At 42.0% G+C, this 21,921-nt stretch overlaps 1 protein-coding gene across 2 annotated transcripts in view; it reads left to right on the forward strand.

Moving 5' to 3' along the window:
• Window positions 1–21,921, forward strand: part of togaram1 (TOG array regulator of axonemal microtubules 1) — a 148,165-nt gene that overhangs the window by 52,926 nt on the left and 73,318 nt on the right. For both annotated transcript variants that reach the window (XR_013579446.1, XM_078562321.1), the window contains exons 3-4: window positions 10,031–10,171; window positions 16,554–16,853. Coding sequence is in view for 1 of the 2 variants with exons in the window: in XM_078562321.1 (XP_078418447.1) it covers window positions 10,031–10,171; window positions 16,554–16,853 (441 nt within the window). In the remaining variant the exon portion in view is untranslated. The remainder of the gene's footprint in view (window positions 1–10,030; window positions 10,172–16,553; window positions 16,854–21,921) is intronic.

Genomic DNA, 21,921 nt, shown 5'->3' on the forward strand with positions numbered 1-21,921 from the left:
TTTGGCTTGAACTCTGAACCTCAGCATTGCACAGACCTCAATCATGCTATTAAAGTACCACATGCTAACCAATTGCACCATGAGAGCAAAGCAACATTCATTTGCATATACCCTTTAAGTTGTATCATCTTGCTAGAGGCAATAGGTTTTTTTCGATTGAGTGGCGAGAACTGAGGTCATATGATATTATACAGAAGTAGGTACGCAACTGGAAAAAGCCAGTGAAATAACCATTCCCCATAGCTTTGGGTTGTGTTTGGGGATGGGCCTCAAAAGTGAAGCTGAGCGCAGGGCTCCACTAACTGTAAATCCGTCACTGCCCCTACATCTCGCCAAGAAGGCTTGGTCAGAGGTGGCAGCATAAATCCAGGGGGTCATCCAAAGGACTTGGATGCAATGCTGGAAGAGGGTGAATGACCTTTTCCATTCTGCAAGGATGAGTAATAAGACCCCATTTCACCTTTAATAAATATGCGTGTATGCTTGCATTTATTGGAGCTTTCGGGTGTAAAGCCATGAGCTTAAGTTGGCTGATCTTTCTGTGCCCTTAAAGACTGCCTGGGACTAGACAGGATGATGGGCCTGTCTGGAAGGGGGAAGCCCTGCAATGTGCTGGGCACTTAAACCAGCGCTATTGCAGAGGAGGATGCAATGTTCTGGTATATAGAGGGGATACTCATGAAGTCACCATTGTCCTTTCAGAAGAAGAATCGTCACAATGCCCAGGAGCAAAGCTGAACTAGTGGGGGAGTACCAAATCTAGCATTGCTAAGTCCAATGGAGGAGCATATCCTGGAGCTGGTGTAGAGCGAGATCCACTGATTGTGGAGAGGAAGGGGTCTTAGAGGAGGGTAAGAGTAAAGTGGACACAGAAGAGATTGAGGGAGGGAATGAGAATTTGAGGGCAGTGGGTGTAAAACTGACAGGTGAAATCCACTAATCCTTTATGTTTGTCCATTCAGAAATCTTTGTTTAGCTAGATTACCAATTTCAGAATCTAGCAGAATGCATGTACTCTGAATCTTAAATGCTAATGGATACTCACAGTTGTTTTTCCTCCATCAGATGAATCATCCCCAAGACCACTTAATAATCTGAAAGGCCCTGCATTGACACTTAAGGAGGATGAACAGCCAGATGCACCTGCATCACATCCTCTCTCTGCACCTTGCACCACCTCAGATATCAGCACTTCAGTGGGTTTCAGTGCTCCGGCACAGATAGGTGAACATGCTGGGGAAAGCACGTCAAACTCACTTGAGGAGCTGCCGGAGACAGAGATTTTCCAGGACTCTGACAAGTGGAGTATTGTTGGAGACCAGGACAGTGCTGAGCCCCAAGCAGATGATGAGCCTCTTGAGTCGTCAATTAGGCAGCAAATGCTGGATGTCCAGCGGAATGCACATGGAGATCTGGCAGAGATTCCCGAGGGTTTTCGTGCCATGTCCGTGTAATGGAGGAGTCCATGCAGAGTATGAGCAGTGCATTGACCCTCAGCTCTGAACGCACAGCATCTTCCATAGAGTGATGACTCTCATGGAGCGGCAGCTCCAGGAACTCAATCAGGGGTTTCCGGGATTCCATTCAGACCTGCGAGCCCACTCACTGCCAGTGACCTCAGCTAGCTGCTCATCCATCGATGGTTAGCAGGGAGGTTCAAGCAGACCTCATGTTGGTGGATGACCTGCAGTTCCATGCATCTGCAGGCTCCACACAGGGCAGTCCTGATGATGACAGAAGCTCCTCCTTCTCCCCTCTGCCAGTGTATCTAAGAAGTTTCAACTAAGAAGTTCCCAGCCAATCGTGCAGGACTTTCCCGCCCAGTCGAGGCCATCACAGGCCCCAGCAACCAGAGGACAGCCGCCAAAGCTATCAAGGCCTAAGGGGCATCAGAGTCAGCAGCCTGCCTCCATTGTTGCTGCCGGCAAGGGGGAAACACCTAGATGCAGCACTTGTAAGTGGATTAGTAAATCACTGTAATCACAGAAGGTGATCATGAGTGAAATCTTTCTCATTGTCGCTTGTCTGATGTTGTATATTGCGGTCGTACATCACTATTAAAATGTGACCTCATGTCAGGTGCCATTAATTGTGCTTTATGTGACAGTAAGATAGGAAGCCTGCAACTCAGAGCAAGGCATCAATTGAGCAGGATAGAAGGAAGCACAAGGGAAGAGGGTGCCAGGAGGACTTCATGAGCTTGGAGCAATAAAGTGACTGATTCTTTGCAATGATTTGGAGTCTTGACTTTGGAAGCTGACTGGAAGCTCCTTTGAATCAAAGCCTTTGGTTTCCCTGGCTCCCAAAAACTGCCTCATTGCTGGGTCACCATCATGACCCTGTGGCTAAGCAGGTTCTCCCTCAGAGTCAGTGCTAGAATCTTCCTCAGCAAGTTCTGGGGGCACATCACTTTCTTCACCCTCCATTCGATCTCCCCTTGAGAGAGCCAGATTTTGCAGGGCACAGCACACAACCCATAATGAGGGACATGTGTTCTGGAGGATATTGCAGAGATCCTGAAAAGAGGTCCAGACAATGAAACCTCATTTTTAGGAGGCCTATTGCCCCCTCAATGATGGCCCTCGTGGAGACGTGGCTTCTGTTATATCTCTCTTCCACGGGTGTTCTTGGATGTCTGATCAGTGTCATTAGCCACCTTTTGAGAGGATATCCTTTATCCCTCAGTAACCACTCATCCAAGCATGCAGGGGCTATGAACAGCCTAGGTACTTGGAAGTGATGGAGAATATATGAATCATGGCAGCTCCCAGGATATCTGGCACAAACGTGCAGGATCTGATGTTGGTGATCGCACACTAGCTGGACATTTGGATTGTAGAACCCCTTACGATCTGCAAAGGCCCCAGGCTCTCAAGCAGGTGCCTTGATGGGCACGTGTGTGCAGACAATAGCTCCTTGAATCCTTGGGAAGCCTGCAATAGCTGCAAACCCTCTGAAGTGCTCTGCCTGGCTGTCCTCATCTGTCTTGTAATGTATAAAGGTATTGACTCTTCTGAACAGTGCATCTGTCACACGCTTTATACAGCTGTGTGCTGCAGATTGTGACGCTGCTCACGGATCTCCAACAGACCCCTGGAATGAACCCGAGGCATAAAAATTAAGATCAGCAGTTACTTTTAGTGACACTGGCATTGGTTACCCACCTACACAGTTGGAAACTATCTCAGGACCCATCATGTCACATATTGAGGTTGCTATCTCCCTTGAGAGGCAGATCCTTCTTTGGCACTGGACCTTGGTCATCTCAAGGTAGCTGGATCTCAGCCTGTAGACTCTTCTGGTAGGGTATTGGCTCCTTCTCCTGCCACTTCTCCCTTGTTAGGCTTGCTGGCCTTTGACCTCTTCAGGTTGTGCTTCTTGGTCTTGAGGGCAGATTCTATGATGTTCCAACTGGTCTCCTCTCCCTTCTTGCCCTTTCCTCCTCATCTGAGAATGTGTCTCCAGCTGAATAAACAAAGTCTTATGTTTTGCAGAGTTTGAATGATGAGGCCTGTCTGTAAAAGCCTCTGAAATGATTTAAGCCTCCTAAACTACATAGGAAATGAACAGAATGTTTCACTAATTAATCAGTATTGCACAGACTTACGACTCACTTTTAAACTCCTATCTCCTCACTTCTCCATTCCTTCTGAACCTTTTATCCTACCCTAGATGTAGGAAGTTGAAAATATGCAATTCCCGCTTGCTTGTTTTGCCTGTGCATCAACTGTAAAACTGAAAGAACTTCTCAAAATTGCTGTTGATTGGCTCTTTAATTGCCTTAATAGGCCCTTTAATTGACAGCGGGCGGCTTCCGACATTTGCGCAAGTCTGCCTAGCATAATCTCACGATGCAGCTTGATGACATTGGGAACCACTCCCGACGCATCATGTGCTATTTGACACTATGTCAGGAGTGCTGGGTATCAGCATGGGCGACGTTAAATTCTGATCATTAGTAAATAACATAAACCCGGTTAGTTAGAGCACTACATCTGTAATCCATCCTCCCTTAGAGTCTTAATGGGAAATGTCCTGTCTGCCCAGGCTTGTGGGATATGGAAAGCCGGACCACCGTGAATTGTGTGTTATCTAGAATGTGAATGAACTGCATGCTGTTTTTCATTAAAAGTCTATTTCATTTGTCACAACAATAAGCTATTCAAATATCCTAAACCCCTTCCTCGCCTGATGTTTTAAAATCCATCTGATGCAAAAGAAAATTGCCATTTTATTTGTTTTCCTTGCTCTGCAAAAATCAAAAGTGAAATGTAGTTTCCAGGATGATAGAAACAGAAAGATACAGCTACTGTATAGATTGAAAAATCAGAAAATCACCTAAAAGCGCTTTAATGTGGAGATTTTGCAAATTACTTCAACTTTAATAGTTTTTATCAAACATTAGGTAATATTCTTTGATTAGTCTCTGGTGGTGTAGGTAGTAAAACTGTTGGTGTGATTAAATGGTACTGAAGAAAATAGTTCCTGATTTGAAGACACTGCTGGAACCAAGTATGCCAATAACTGACGTGCATTAGCTGAAAATGTAACTATATGTAAAGCTAAGTACCTGATTCCAAACTATGCTTTGCTGTATGCAGAGGGAAGCCACCCTTCTTTATTCATTCTCCGTATATGGCGAGGTTTGGTTTGCCTGTTCTATCTTTCAATAAACTGTTTCTGTCCCATTAGAGATGTCATAGAAAATTCTTTCAGTAGTAGCCACAGTTCCTATTCCTACAAGACAGCACACACTATCCCACAAATGTAGTTAAGGAACTGGATGCATATCAAGTGTTCACAGGTAGTTCCTGTTACAGCACTGGCTTTGCATACTCATTACCTCTACCATTGTCTGAAAACCTGGTAGAATAATGCAAGCCTAGGTGAATTACGGGGAATAGAATAACTAATTAATAAACAGGAAAATCAGTAAACTGTTCTATTGTGTGGATGCAGAATTTTAAACCAAGATTTGCTAATGGGTTGCTTGAAAATATTGATGCCAAACACTGAAAAAAAGCACTAAAATAAAAGCAAAATACTGCAGATGCTGGAAATCTGAAATAAGAACAGAAAATGCTGGAAAGACTCAGCAAGTCTGGCGGTGTCTGTTGAGAGAGAAACAGAGTTAACGTTTCGAGTCCATAAGACTCTTCAGAGCTCTGGAGAAAACTTCTGATGGAGTTGAAAAGACTAAGAGTGGCTTGGCTGAACTAGATAATTTTAATTTCATTGACAAGGTGGTGGTGATAGAATAATTTTCATACTATTACCAAGTAGTTTTCTAGGATTTTGATGTTTTTGATAGTTTCTACTTACTGAAATTTCTTTTGTCTAAAACCTATATAGAACGTTGGAGGCATGTAAATCATGCTTTGAGTGTCATTCTTGCAAACTTTTGTACCGGAGTTACTGGTATTATTTTTTGGGAAAAAGCATTAAAAGGAAAATAATATAAATAATTTCCAATCCACAGAGAAACATCCCAACAACTAAAAGAAATTGCTCCCAATTGATCTTAGCAGTCACATTATTGTGTTAAAAGCAAAAAACTGCGGATGCTGGAAATCCAAAACAAAAACAAAAATACCTGGAAAAACTCAGCAGGTCTGGCAGCATCTGCGGAGAGGAGCACAGTTAACGTTTCGAGTCCAAATGACCCTTCAACAGAACTAAGTAAAAATAGAAAAGAGGTGAAATATAAGCTGGTTTAAGGGGGGGTGGGACAAGTAGAGCTGTATAGAGGGCCAGTGATAGGTGGAGATAACCAAAAGATGTCACAGACAAAAGGTGTTGAAGGTGGTGATATTATCTAAGGAATGTGCTAATTAAGGGTAGAAAGCAGGACAAGCAAGGTACAGATAGGCCTAGTGGGGGTGGGGTGAGGTGAAGGAATCAAAAAAGGCTAAAAGGTAGAGATAAAACAATGGATGGAACTACATTTAAAAATAATGGAAGTAGGTGGGAAAAGAAAAATCTATATATAATTGGGAAAAAAAGGGAGGGGAATCGGAAAGAGGGTGGGGATGGAGGAGAGAGTTCATGATCTAAAATTGTTGAACTCAATATTCAGTCCAGAAGGCTGTAAAGTGCCTAGTCGGAAGATGAGGTGCTGTTCCTCCAGTTTCCGTTGAGCTTCACTGGAATAATGCAGCAAGCCAAGGACGGACATGTGGGCATGAAAGCAGGGTGGAGTGTTGAAATGGCAAGTGACAGGGAGGCTTGGGTAATGCTTGCGGACAGACCGAAGGTGTTCTGCAAAGCGGTCACCCAGTCTGCGTTTGGTCTCTCCAATGTAGAGGAAACCGCATTGGGAGCAACGAATGCAGTAGACTAAATTGAGGGAAGTGCAAGTGAAATGCTGCTTCACTTGAAAAGAGTGTTTGGGCCCTTGGATGGTGAGGAGAGGGGAAGTAAAGGGGCAGGTGTTGCACCTTCTGTGGTTGCATGGGAAATTGCCGTGGGAGGGGGTTGAGGTGTAGGTGGTGATAGAGGAGTGGACCAGGGTGTCCTGGAGGGAACAATCCCTGCGGAATGCCGCCGGTGGGGTGAAGGGAAGATGTGTTTGGTGGTGGCATCATGCTGGAGTTGGCGGAAATGGCGGAGGATGATCCTTTGAATGCGGAGGCTGCTGGGGTGATAAATGAGGACAAGAGGGACCCTATCATGTTTCTGAGAGGGAGAAGGTGTGAGGGCGGATGCACGGGAGATGGGCCGGACACGGTTGAGGGCCCTGTCAACCACCGTGGGTGGAAACCATTATTGTGTTATCCTGTTGAATTATTTTAACTTTGCTTTGGCCTCCAGATTCAATCTAATTGTTCGTGGGATGGCTAAAGAGGGCCACACTGGATTATCCTTGTGTGCTGAGCAACAGAATAATGCATTGTGCTTTTTTTTAAAAAAGGAAGGACTTGCACTTATATTGCACCTATCACAACCTTAGGACACCCAAATTGCATTACAGCCAGTGTAGTATTTGTTTCAATCCACCATTCAATTTAAAACAGCACATCATATCACATAACAATGATCAATACTGAGACGTCCACTTTTCACCAAAAGGACAGGTTTCATCAAATGAGAAGTACATTCAGCAGCTCCACTGGTTGAGTGTTGAGAGAATGCTGTCATAGATTTCCCTAGTTATCACTATTTCAGACATCTGCATTAGAATATGATGAAAAACTAAATCAATCATTGCTTTAACTTGTTTAAGTACATTAATGATGAAATGAAAATATTCCTTCTACTTAGAGTTGTCCAGTGAAAGTAAACTTGACATTTGTTGCCCTAATCATATCACATCATCATGGTGAAAAAGAATTATACACTGCTTTGACAATAGCAGCATGGGTATTCTGGGCAAGACCAGGCTTGATTTTAGCTGCAGTGCATTGTCTTACAGATGGATTAACTCTGTGATTAAATGATGATAATGTTGAGTTACCTACAGTATTAATAGTTAGCCTTTACTTTAGCCAGTCCTGTACATAAAATTTATTTGAAAGTACAATTATGTGGTCTTTAATTGCACAATATCATTCTGAATAAGGGTTTATGTTGAAACTAGATTAAATTTTAAGTTGTTACTAATTTACTTTTTATAAAACTGTGTTCTGCAATCAGTGCTATGATTCAGTGGATACGTTAAAAACAAAAAAGTGTTCTCATTGCAATGCAAGTTGACCTAAAGGCAATTAGAATATACAGAAAATAGTAGACGTGCAAGCTGGAAGAAATTTGTTGAGAAAATTGCAATATAAATAACCAGGAGCACTGAAGAACGTTTAATTGAATCAGTTTTAGACCAATAGCAAATCTTTATGATGCAAGTTGAAAGATTAAATAGAGGCTATGATGAGCATACAAACCCCTCAAGGCTGATCCATCATTCAATTAGATTATGGCTGATCTGTAACTCAATTTACCCACCTTTGTTCCACATTCCTTGATACCCTTGCCTAATCAAAAATCTTAACAATCTCAGGCTTCAAAGTTTCAATTGTTCCAGTGCCCACAGCATTTTGGGGGAATGGGCTCAATATTTGTACAACCCATGGTATGAAAAAATGCCTCCTAACTTCAATTCTAAATGGTCTACTTCTAAATGTAAGATTATGCTTCCTTGTTCTGAATTCCTCCCCCTTTCCCCACCCTCCAAGAGAAATAATTTCTCAGTATTTACTCTCCCGAATCCTGTTTGTCATTTTAAGCACCTTGATTAGATCAGCCCACAACCATCTAAATGCAAGAGATTAGAAGCAAGGTTTAAGCAACTCAAAGTCATACTTGAACTTTGAAGCCCTGATATCCTGGTGTATATGCCCAAACCAAACACAGTACTTCAGGTGGGGTCTGATGTAAACTTTGTAGAAATGAAGCATCATTTCCTTTTTTTTGAATCTTAACTCCCTTGAGAAACAGGCCAACATCCCACCAGCCCTTTTACACAATTGAAGCAGAGATAGTTGGTTTAATGGTTACTACCACCATATTTTTTAATTTACTCCCAAGAATTTTTTTTTTTAAAAGAGTGTTCATTTTAAAAACAATTGATAGCCAGCAATTGGTCATATGCACATCAGGCTCCTGGTTTAATTTGCTAAAATCCTTCCTTGGATCTTGTAAGGGGTAGGTTGGGGGAGGGGAGGCAGGGGTCACCTTCATTAATGTGTTATGAAAGTATTGCTATGAAAGCATTGCTAAGAAAAGAGACATGCTGTCAAAGCTCTTCGTCTTGCCAAATTCGCAAGAATACTAATTGTAAAGGGAACAACAATTTATACTGCTTGAGAAGAGAGTGCTGATTGGTAGAGGCATTGCCTTGGAGATTGCACCAGGGAACAGTTAACAGCCAAGCTTTTGTTTAAATTCAAACCAGGCAGGCTGCTTCTGATTGGTCAGGGCATTTCCATGGGGAATAAATCATGGAATGGCTGTCCCTCTGCCATTTGCTGGTTCATTCCCCATGGCAATGCTTTGACCAATCAGAGTCCACTTACCAACCAATAGCACTCTCTTCTCATGTAGTATAAATTGTTGTTCCCTTTACAGTTGGTATTCCTACACATCTGATGAGTGCAAGTTGAAAAGTTTTGACAGCATGTTTCTTTTTTCAGTAATACTCAAGTTCTGTACCACCAAACAACTATTTGTTGTGACAGTAGTAACTATATAATAAATTACATATTGTTGAATTTTGGAGTTTAGAAATATATTTTTAAATTAAGTTCATGATGATTGTTTGAAATTAATTTCTTGAAGCTTTTCTTTCTACTGTTGTTTTGTGAAAGGTTGAAGCGATTCTTAGAATGTTAGTTATCTTCCATCTATAGTTTTTGCCATATTCAGGATAGTGATGCTTATGGTGCAAGCCATCCCCCAATTCCTGCTGGAATAGATTACATGACATTGAGAGAAATAAAAAGATGAAGAGAATGTTTTGGAAAAGTTGGCTTTTGCAAGAAGGCCACGTGACTATGTGGCAAGGTGTGGGTGTGTCCTTGATTCTCTGTGTAGCAAATTCTTGATCCAGCTGGGTGCAAGAATATATCAAATGGAGAGCCAACATTATGCTCACAGAAAGGGAATATTGATGGATAAATCTGTCCTGCTTTTAGGCAAAATTACCAAATAAATACAAGAATTTTTTTTCCTGATTTGGAGATGATAATGTTAGAATACCAATCACCCTCCAGGCCATTCTCCTCGTCTCCTGACTACAGGATATTTTTTGCAGAAGTATGATAGTAAGTTACAGCGTCTTCTACTGGCATGATTTCTTAGCCAGGGAATGATACATCATGATGAGTACTTTTCTACCCTAAAAAAAAGATTCAATTTAATTTTTAAAAAATGAACTTATTTCTGTTGAATAATAGAAATAGGAGCTTCCATTTTATTACTGTGGCAAATACAATGATTTAATCTTAAAGATTACAATCTCAATTAGCAATAGAAAAATACATGAATGCTAATGCTATGGATAATCATTAAAAATAACATTACTTCTTTTTATTACTAGGATTTGGAGAACCACTTCAGCCTCAACCTTTAGCCAGAAGGATACCTTTTGGCCCCTCCAGAATGTTAAATACACAAAGTCATAGCGTGGACTGTGATCTCCAATTTTTAGGAAATGGAAAGCAGTTGCCACAAGACAAAGGTATCCATTATTTATTAATTACTAGTTAACTTAAATTCCTTTAAATAAATAGGTAGCACACTATCTGTAGCATGTGACAAACCAGTATCATATCAAGGGTCTAATGTGATGTTGTAAGCCTTAAAAGCTAAGAAAACACCCTGCCTGCAGAGTAGGGTGTGTACAATGATAGAAATTATAATGACTTTTGACCATCTCAGGCTTACGCTTTTTATATAAAATTACATGATTCAACAAGCGGTAATACTGAAGATTGATTTAACCATCTTACACATGGTTGTATCATAACCTTAATGTGTTTTAAGTTACACCTATTATAAGTATCTAAAGTTTAACATAGTTCAGCGAAGTATCTATATATAGCTTTGAGAGTACTGTTGCATACAAAGTCATATCTGAAGTAGAACAAGTATTCAAAGGCATCTTAATAGAAAAGTTAAGTAATTTTATGAAAACTTTTTTTATCTGATGAAGGAGTCAATAAAACAGACTTGCATTTATATAATACCTTTCATGATCTCAGGAGAACCCAAGTGCTTTACAGCCAATGAAGTACTTTTTGAAGTGTAGTCACTGTTGTAATGTGGAAAAGGTGGCAGTCAGTTTACACACAGCAACTTTTCTCAAACAACAGATAACTTGTTTTTGTAATGTTGACCAGGGGATAGTAGATGCATTAGTTTTAATTTTCTAAAATTCTCTAGATTTCTGGAAGGCCCCACCAGATTGGAAAATCATGAAAATAACTGCTCTATTCAAAAAAAGCTGGAAACAGAAAGCAGGAAAGTACAGTTAGCCTAACACGTGTCATAGGGAAAATGCTAGAATCTGTTATTATGGAGATTATGGCAGAGCACTTAGAAAATCTCAATGCATCAGACAGAGTCAACATGGTGTTGTGAAAGGGAAATTGTGTTTGACTAATTTATTAGAATTCTTTGAGGAAGTAAAAAGCCACATGGACAAAGGGGAACCTGTAAATGTGGTGTACTTAGATTTCCAAAAGGCATTTGATAAGCTGCTGCACCAAAGGTTACGACATAATTTTTTTTAAAATTATTTGTTCGTGGGATGTGGGCGTCACTAGCTAGACCATCCCTAATTTCCCTTGAGATGGTGGGCCATCTTCATGAACTGTTGAAGCCCATGTATTGTAGGAACACCCTCATTGCTGTTCAGAAAGAAGTTCCAGGATTTTGATCTAGTGACAGCAAAAGAATGACAACATAGTTTCAAGTCAGAATGGTGTGTGGCTTGGAGGGGAACTTGAAGGTGGTGGTGTTCCCATACATCTGATGCTCTTGCCCTTCTAAGTGGTAAAGGGTTTAGAAGGTGCCTTTGAAGGAGCCATGGTAAGTTGCTGCAAGTACATCTTGTAGATGGTACACACTGCTGCCACTGTGCATCAGTGGTGAAGGGAGTTAATGTTGGATGGGGTGCCAATCGAGCAGGCTGCTATGTGCTCAGTGGTGTCAAGCTTCTTGAGTGTTCTTGGAGCTGCGCTCATCCAGGCAAATGGAGAGTATACCATCAGACTCTTGACTTGTGCCTAATAGTTGGTGGACAGGCTTTGGGGAGTCAGGAGAAGAGTTACTCACGCAGAATCCCCAGCCTCTTAGCTGCTTTTGTAGCCAAAGTATTTATATGGCTGGAAAAACTCAGCAGGTCTGACAGCATCAGCGGAGAGGAATACAGTTAACGTTTCAACTCCGAATGACTCTTCATCAGAACTAAGGAAAAATAGAAAAGAGGTGAAATATAAGCTGGTTTAAGGGTGGGTGGGACAGGTAGAGCTGGATAGAGGGCCAGTGATAGGTGGAGATTGGCCCTCTATCCAGCTCTACCTGTCCCACCCCCCCTTAAACCAGCTTATATTTCACCTCTTTTCTATTTTTCCTTAGTTCTGATGAAGAGTTATTCGGAGTCGAAACATTAACTGTATTCCTCTCCGCAATTGCTGTCAGACCTGCTGAGTTTTTCCAGGTATTTTTGTTTTTGTTTTGGATTTCCAGCAACCGCCGTTTTTTGCTTTTATCTTATTTATATGGCTGGTCCAGTTAGTTTATGGTCAATGGTAACCCCTAGGGTGTTGAGGGTGGGGGATTCAATGATGGTAATGCCATTGAATGTCAAGAGGAGATGGTTAAATTCTCTCTTGTTGGAGAAGATCATTGCCTGGCACTTGTCTAGCGTGAATGTTACTTGTCACTTATCAGCTCAACCTGAATATTGTTCAGGCCTTGCTGCATATGGACACGGACTGCTTCACTATCTGAGAAGTCGTGAATGGTCCTAAACATTTTGCAAACATAGGGAGTGGCATTGTATCATGGATAGAGGATTGGTTAGCTAACAGGAAACAGAGAGAAGAGATAAATGGGCCTTTTTCAGGTTGGCAAGCTTTAACTAGAGGAATGCCATAGGGATCAGTGCAGGGGCCTCAACTATTTACAATGTATATAAATGACTGGATGAAGGGATGGAATATATGGTTGCTAAATTTGCTGATGGCACAAAGATAAGTAGGAGAGAAAGTTGTGAAGAGGACATAAGAGTCTGCAACAGAATATAGAAAGGTTAAGTGAGTGGGCAAAAATTTGGCAGATGCAGTATATTGTGGATGTGAACTTGTCCACTTTGGCAGGAAGAATAGAAAAACAGTATATTTGAATTGGGGAGAGATTGCAGAACCCTGTGGTATAGAGGGATCTGAGTGTCCTGGTACATTTTTTCATTTATGGGATGTGGGCATCACTGACTAGGCCAGCATTCATTGCCCATCCACAATTGCCCTTAAAAAGGTGGTGGTGAGCTGCCTTCTTAAACTGCTGCAGTCCATGTGGTGTAGGTACACCCACAGTGCTATTAGGGAGGAAGTTCTAGGATTTTGACCCAGTGACAGTGAAGGAAAGGCGATATATTTCCAAGTCAGGATGGTGAGTGGCTTGGAGGGGAGCTTCCAGGTGGTGGTGTTCCCAAATGTCTGCTGCCCTTGTCCTTCTAGGTGCCCTTGTCCTTCTAGGTGGTGGCAGTTGTGGATTAGGAAGGTGATGTCTAAGGAAGCTTGGTGAGTTCTTGCAGTGCATCTTGTAGATGACACATAACTGCTGCCACTGTTGGTGGTGGAGGGAGTGAATGATTGTGGATGGGGTGCCGATCAAGTGGGTTGCTTTGTCCCGTCAAGCTTCTTCAGTGTTGTTGGAGCTGCACTCATCCAGGCAAGTGAAGAGTATTCCATCATACACCTGACTTATGCCTTGTAGATGGTGGACAGGCCTTGGGGAGTCAATCTACTTGTCGCAGATTCCAAGTCCCTGACCTGCTCCGTAGCCACAGTATTTATATGGCTAGTCCAGTTCAGTTTCTGGCTAATCGTAATCCCCAGGATGTTGATAGTGGAGGATTCAGCAATGGTAATGGCATTGAATCTCAAGGAATGATGGTTAGATTCTTGCCCCTAAGTGAATGATATAAAGTTGGTATGCAGGTACAGCAAGTGATTAGGAAGGCAAATAGAATGTTGGTGATTACTTCAGGGGAATTGAGTATAGAAGTAGGGAAGTTTTGTTAAATTTGTACAGGGTGTTGGTGAGATCACATCTGGAGTGCTGTGTACAGTTTTGGTCTCCTTACTTATGAGAAGATATAGCTGCTTTAGAAGTTGTTCAGAGAAGGTTCACTCCATTGATTCCTGGGTTGAAGGGGTTACCTTGTGAGGAAAGGTTGGACAGGGTGGGCCTATATCCATTGGAGTTTAGAAGAATGAGAGGTGATCCTATTGAAACACATATAATATCCTGAAGGGTTTTGACAGGGTGGGTGCCAAGAGGATGTTTCTCCTTGTGGGAGAGACTAGAACTAGGACACAAAAGTTAAAAATAAGGGATCTCCCATTTAAGATGGAGATGAGGAGAAATATTTTCTGAGGGTCGCTAGTATGTGGAATTTTCTTCCCAAGAGAGCAGTGGAGGCAGGCTCATTGAATATTTTTAAGACCGAGTTAGATAGATTCTTGATTAACAAGGGAGTCAAAGGTTATAGGGGGTAGACAGGAAAGTAGAGTTGAGGACACAATCGGATCAAGTATGATCTTATCAAATGACAGAGCAAGCTCAAGGGGCCGAATGGCCTACTCTTGTTCCTAATTTGTATGGTCATATAAATATTAGCCAGGGCATCGATGATAACACCTCTTTTCCTCTTTCAGATAATATCATGCGATCTTTTATGTCTGCTTGAGGGGGCTTTGGTTTCACATTTCATACGAAAGACGGTACCTTTGACCGTGCAGCACTCCCTCACTGCACTGAAGTGCCAGCCTAGATTAATAATTCAAGCAGAAAGTGCAGGAAGTACTCAGCAGATCTGGCAGCATCTGTGGAGAGAATTTTGAGTCGAACATGACTTAAGAACTGAAGGAAGATAGAAACGTGATGGGTTTTATGCCATTGAAACAGTGGGGGGGCGAACAATAGGGAAGGACTTTTTTATGCGTTCACAGTATGAGGGCATCACTGCAAGGCCAGCATTTGTTGCCCATCCTTAATTGCCCTAGAACTGGGGCATTTCAGAGGGCAGTTGAGTCAAACACATTGCTGTGGGTCTCATATTGCAGACTGGATAACAATGGCAGATTTCCTTCCCTAAATGAACCAGATTGGTTTTTACAACAATCAAAGATAATTAATGGTCACATTACTGAAACTAGCTTTCAATTCCAGATTTTATTATTTGAATTTAAATTCCACCATGGTGAGATTTGAACACAAATCCCCAGAGCTTTAGGCTGGGCCTCTGGATTACTAATCCAGTGACATTACCACCACGTCGCTGCCTTCCTAGCTAGGGATAGGGTAGAAGGTGGGAGAGATTAAATGACAAAGATGTCATGGAACAAAAGGCAAAAGAGTGGTAATGATTATAGTAAAGTAACAAAGCATTTGCGAAAAAAAAGCAGAATCAAAATAGGTAACAGTTCCTGGTCTGAAATTGTTGAACTTAAGTCCAGAGTGCCCGCTCCAGGCTTGAGCATAACAACCTAAACTGTCTTAAAAGTAAAATACTGCAGATTCTGGAAATGCTCAGCTGCTCACAACGTAGTCCCCTCTACATTGGGGAGACCAGATGCAGATTGGGTGACTACTTTGCGGAAATCCTCCACTGCAGGCCCACAAGCATGAACCCGAGCCTCCGGTTGCTCGGCATTTTAATTCACCGCGTTGCTCTCATGCTCATATTTCTGTTCTTGGCCTACTGCAGTGTTCCAGTGAAGCTCAAAGCAAGCAAAAGGAACAGCACCGCATCTTCCATTTAGACACTTTGCAGGTTGTGCACAAGAAGCAGTCCTTTTAAGATGTGCGCATGTGCAAGCACGCAACAATCTAAAAAGGAGCAGTGGTGCAACAAACAGGCCAGGGATGGTGAAGGGAAATTAGAAGGAATATTGCTTGACAATAAAAACAGAAATAAGCACTTCTTCCTTTTTAAATAATAGTTGATTATATTTTTTTGTATTAAAACTGATGCATAAAATGAATAACTCAAATGAAACCTTGATTTAATTCTGAAGCTTGACTAAAGCGATGTTCTTGGAGACTGAATTTAGTTTTGTGCGGGGGTGGGGGTGGGGGGGTGGGTGGGAAGAGAAAAGGTAAAATTGGAAATAGCTCTGGCTGTGATGTAGCAAAATGATTTTGCTGGTAAGTGTGTGAGCCATGATCCAGCTAGTAGCAATCTTGTCACTGAGTCAGAAGATTGTAGGTTCAAGTTCCAGCATGGGGCTTGAGCATAACGATCTAAACTGACATAAAAGCAAAGTACTGCAGATGCTGGAAATGCTCAGCTGCTCACAATGTGGTCTCCTCTACATTGGGGAGACCTAATGTAGATTGGGTGACTGTTTTGCGGAAATCATCCACTGCGGGACCACAAGCATGACCCCGAACCTCCTGCATGGTAAGTTAAGGACTTCACGCAGAAATGAAGTTGAGGTATTGGAGAGAGCATACAAAGGGTATGCTGACCCTTCAGGCACCACCTGCCCAACATGTGGCAGAGTCCGAGTTTTCGCATTGGACACCCATCTGCTCTTGTTTCTCCTCTATCCCATGAGGTAAATAAACTCAATTTTGTCATTTTTATCTAATCCGTTAAAAAATATATAGTGTACAATTTCAGAAATGTTAATGTGATTTACAGTAAGAAATAGAAGTACACCTTTTATAAAGTACACATGATTTAGTCACTTCTGGCCTGTGGAATCTTCCACTTGTATCCGTTCTATGCAATTAGATACCTTCCTTTCATTTTTCATAGTAATGCTTTTTGAATTCAGTTAGGCATTTCCAAAAACTAAATAATTTACGTGCCTTTTGTTTTTTAGTGGTCCGTTCTAGTTTGGCTCATTCCAGCAAGTACCATGCTTTCTACAATCCTATTGCTATCGATCATACACCATTTCCAACTTCCAGTTGCAGCCAAGGGTCTCACTACCTTCCATCTTTTCAACTGCCAACTGGAACTAAGCCAATCAACGCCTCTGTAAGTGAAGGATCCTCGAAGAAATTTCAGGAACAAAGTGTTCATTTTTCTAACTCGTGGCCTACCGAACATTTTGATGGAGTCTCTAAACGCAGCTCTCGGAGGCTGACCAATCAGTTGTCTGAGGATTTGCTCATTTTTGGTAAGTGAGTTTTGAGTGTTATACGTTATTAACGTTGTCCATTTCAGTGTTTGTAGGAAATATTAAAAACATAAGCTTTTTAAAACTTTTTATTTTTCTACCACCTCCAACACCTATGGAATCACAGAATTTTATAGTACCAAAGATGTTACTCAGCCTAAGATAAAAGCCAAAATACTGCGGATGCTGGAAATCTGAAACAAAAATAGCTGGAAAAACTCAGCAGATCTGACAGCATCTGTGGAGAGGAAAACAGTTAACTGAGTTCCGATGAAGGGTCATATGGACTCGAAACGTTAACTCTGTCTTCCTCTCCACAGATGCTCTCAGACCTGCTGCGTTTTTCCAGCTATTTTTGTTTATGTTACTCAGCCTAACTGATAGGCCTGTCCACTTACTTTCATTTCCCACACTCATATTATTTATATGTTTATCTATGTTCCTTTTAAAAGCTTTTATTTATAATAACCATTATTCCAGTCGTATATTCCATTAACTAACAACCATATGTTAACCATGCTTCCCATTCACAAGGTGATTTTAAATTTATGCCTCCTAGTTACTGATTCACAAGTAGTGCAATTCTTTTTCCCTATTTATTGCATCATGATGTGAGAGAGATGATGTTATACATCAGTGTAGTCGCACTTTGTGCATTCCACCATATAAGCCATGTTAAACAAGTTGGCTACCTCAACTTTTGAAAAATAAGCCTAACAAACTTAAAAAAAAACTTCAAGGCCTAAAAAAAATGCCTCCATGTTTTGGATTAATATCTTTCCTTGGATTATTTACTAATGGCCTTGGTCTCACATGATGGCTATTTCAAGCATGATCATTGAGTTTTCCCTCTAATATTTTTGAAAACAGTCATTTCAATTTCAGGGCATGTTCAAAAACGGAGTTTTTTTAATAGTGAAATAAGAACACAGACAAAAGCACTTTGCAAATCCAGCACATGACACAGCAGATGGCAGACACAAATTTGTATCAGTGATTCTTCGCAGTACCAAGTTCCTTACCTAACCCACTACATGTCACCAAGTACAAAACTAAGACAGGAACTACTCCATAGCCAAGGGACAATGGAGGAAGAGAGAAGAGAAACCCATTGCCACGTCTTTGTAATTGATATATACCTTGCAAGGGTATATATCAAGAAAGAAGCAAGTTAATTAAGTGTGGTTTCTACTGCTCCCAGTTCATATTGTCACCAATCATAATTAGGCTTGATAAGTGTGTACATGATATCAATATTCACCTTCTGACTTTTAACATTTTTACTTCTATTCACACACATTCCCAAAATAGATATTCTGACATTTGTTGGTGGAAATTACTGCAGTATGAGTTTCAACACATGTCACCCAGTTGCCCAATTGGTAAATACACATTGTAGTGTGATACTGATATATGCATACCAAGAAGGTTCCAGATTTTATTCCAAGCCCATCGTGACTTTGTTGATTTCAGTTGCCACAGTAACGTGGATAGTAAAATTAGACTTGATCTATTTTTGGCTGAATGGAGGAAGTGTGGACACAGAATCAGCTGGAATTCATGATTTGATCCCTGTATGGTAGAAAGTGTACTTGGGTGGAGTAGGTTAAAGACAAGATTAGTTTGTTGTGATGTATCCTAGAACTGTGCATACCACCAGTGCTTCCTATCTAGGCTCACAAATGAGGAATGACTTCTTGGAACAATGTATCTAAGTGTTGCTGCCAATAGAGTCATGTCATAGCAGTGGTTGCTGCCTTCAGATTGACACCAACTAATGTCATCTCAGTTCATCAATTTCCCATTGAATTTATGAACTGGATCAGATCTGTTCGAAATACGTTGGACCAGGAAAGAATGAATTTCTGCAGGCCAGGAACAACAACATGTAAGAAAGGTCTGTTACAATCCTAGACCAGACCCCTAAACTGGTTTGATCCGGTTTGGACCATTAACTTATCGTTTAAAGTAGACAAAATTTGAAATCCCAGTTGCTTACTAAGAGAATAAAGCCACAAAATTCCACAGTTTTAAGCAAACAAAAGAAATTTTACTATATACAAGTCAGCAAAGCAAACGGTAAATACTATCTTATACTCTTAACACCCAAAATTAATATGAGGTAAACATGAATTAACAGGCAAACTGTGGTCAATCAGCCCACCAAACTGCTCATTCGGTGGCAGACACAACCAAGATAGATCCCATGGATTTGTCAGCAACCCACCCAGACATCAGTGAGTCACAAAAATTCTTTAAAACTCTGTCTCCCTCATGAGAGTTTTCAGCTCTTCCCTTTCAAAGATATGCCCTCTGATTTCCCTCAAAAGCTGCCCCAACTCTCCATCAAGACTGCCTCAATGACTGTTCACCTCCCAGTTGCCTCATTTCTTTTCTGGAGACTGTGTCCCACTGGGTTCACAAGGCTGCACTCCAGCATCTAATCACCTTCATAACTCCAGCTCCTCTGAGCAGAACCCTACTGCCCATGGGCCTTCCTTTGCTCCAACTGCCAGCTTAAGTAACAGACAACCATTGCTCACAGGCTTTTTTTTGCCTAACCGCCAGCTTTCTAGCAGACACCTTCCTTTCAGCTCCACTGAGCTGATAAGTGCCCCAGGGCTTCCCTGAGACCCAATTGTCCAGCAGCATGGAGCCTGTGACCTTCTGCAGCCTTCTCAGCTTCCCACGCGTTTCCCTGATCCCCAACTGCACGGAGTCTGCGGCCTTCAGCTGCCCCTTCAGCAGCACAACTAACAGTAGCTGCATGGAGCCTCTTTGTCTGCTCCCGATTAACTGCTGTTCACTTACCCTTGAATTGATCTGTATGACCTATTTAAAAACGGTCCCGCCCTGTTTCTCGGCTGAATCGAATGTAGCAACCCTTGGACATGCTGTGCCTTGAATGTTACAATCTCTAGTTAACCAATTGTCACTCTTCACAAGTGCTAACTTACAAGAACACAGACAAAAAAAAAATCACCCCATAAAGCTCTCACTTCAGGTCTTAAAAGAAAGAAAGGCTGAGTGGCTTGGGGAGGAAATACAGAAAGTGAGATGTAGCTGGCTGAAGCCACAGCCCCCAGCCATGGGGGCAAAGGGAGGGATAAAGTTCCACAGGAGGGAAAAAGGGGGGTAAGTTGGTAAGTGGCATGAAATGTGGAACAGAGGCCAGGGAAGAGGAGAGAGTTAGCAGTGAGGTGTTCAATCTTTGTGGTGGTGTATTAGCCTGGAAACTGGCCCATTCAATGCTAGATTATATCTATTATAGGGAAATTGCTAGAATCCATTTTTAAGGAGGTTATAACAGGATACTTAGAAAATCATAATGGGATCGGTTAGAGTCAACATGGTTTTGTGAAAGGGAAATCATGTTTACCAAATTTATTAGAGCTCTTTGAGGAGGTAACAAGCAAGAGGAGAAAGGGGAACCTGTAAATGTCGTGTACTTGGATTTCCAAAAGGTATTTGATAAGCTGCCACATCAAAGGTTGCTACACAAAATAAGAACTCATAGTATTGGGGGGAGGTAACATATTAGCATGGATAGAGGGTGAGAGAGTAGAGACAGGCCTAGGATGTAGTAGGCTATGTATGCCACGCACATCATACTCCCACTCAAGGGAGCGGCAAGGCCTGTGTGCTCAATTGGGAGAAGGTGTACTTGGTGTGCAGGGCCTGTTCACAGTCTGTGGCTGTGGGCTTGTCTGACCGGTACTGGGTAACAGATGGGGATGGTCATGGTAAGAGGAAGCTTTTGTAGCCTGTAGATGGGGGAAAAATGTAATAAAGGGGGGAGGGGGGGTCTCCTCTGAATGTGACAGTTCACCCAGCCTCTAAATGGGGAGGGGTGAAGTCCACATGGCACATCAACAGTGATGGGTTCAGTAGGGAGGGTTGGAATGTTCAACACAATGACATTGGGATCCAGTATCACTGGGAGGCTGAAGAATAACAGGAGGGAGTCTACCTGCACATGAGGTTTCAGGAAAATTGGTGGGACCTGAACAGGGGGAGGAGCGAAGCTGGTCTCCAAATAAAACTGAAGCACCACCATCTTGAATCAACGATGTAATTGCACAGTTTGAAATCAAAACTGGTAACGATTCTGCACAGAAGGGGTCAGAGGCAGTGTGGAAGGAGCGCACGGCTGGACAAAGGGGCACTTTCAGGGGGCACCCTTAAGCTTCTTAGAGGCACAAGATTGAAATTGAGTCAGAGCTGAGAGAAAACTTTCTTGAGAAGGTGACATTGGAGCCAATGCCTTTTGCTGCTCAGTGACAAGAGACTGCAGGAATCATTGGCTTCACATATTTTTTTATTCGTTCATGGGATGTGGGTGTCACTGGCTAGGCCAGCATTTATTGCTTATCCCTAATTGCCCTTGTTCAGAGGGCATTTAAGAGCCAACCATATTGCTGTGGGTCTAGAGTCAGACCAGGTAAGGTCGGCATATTTCCTTCCCTAAAGGACATTAGTGACCTGATGGGTTTTTAAGACAACCGGCAAAGGTTTCATGGTCGTCATCAGACTTTTAATTCCAGATTTTTATTGAATTCAAATTTCACTATCTGCCGTGGTGGGATTTGAACCCGGGTCCCCAGAGCAATACCCTGAATCTCTAGAATACAAGACCAGTGACAATACCACCATGCCACCCCCCATCGAAGAAGCATGGCCAGAAAGACATGCTGATGCCACATTGAGAGCCACAAGATTCCAGGAGGAGGAAGGTGAAAGCAACAGGAGATGGCCATATTCCTCCTGTCCCTTAATGCTATGCCATTGTACTGAAAGAGAATCACAACTAGTCACATTGAGAGTAAGTTCAGCATTTGGACTTGCACCTTCAACCTTCATGATTCACCAGGCATGATCTCTGAAAAGATCAGTGGTGCACCCTGTATGCGTACACTCTGGGAAGTGATAATTGGCACAACAGCACAAATGCTGTGTCAGAGAACTTGATGCAGTCATGGCCACCTTAATGAGAAACTAAAGCACACAGTGAGATGAGCGCATGATGGAGATAGCATCATTTCGTCAGGCCTTGTGCTTTGGCACTACC

Source organism: Cetorhinus maximus, chromosome 18, assembly GCF_964194155.1.
Source record: "Cetorhinus maximus chromosome 18, sCetMax3.hap1.1, whole genome shotgun sequence".
NCBI classification, from domain to species: Eukaryota; Metazoa; Chordata; class Chondrichthyes; order Lamniformes; family Cetorhinidae; genus Cetorhinus; species Cetorhinus maximus.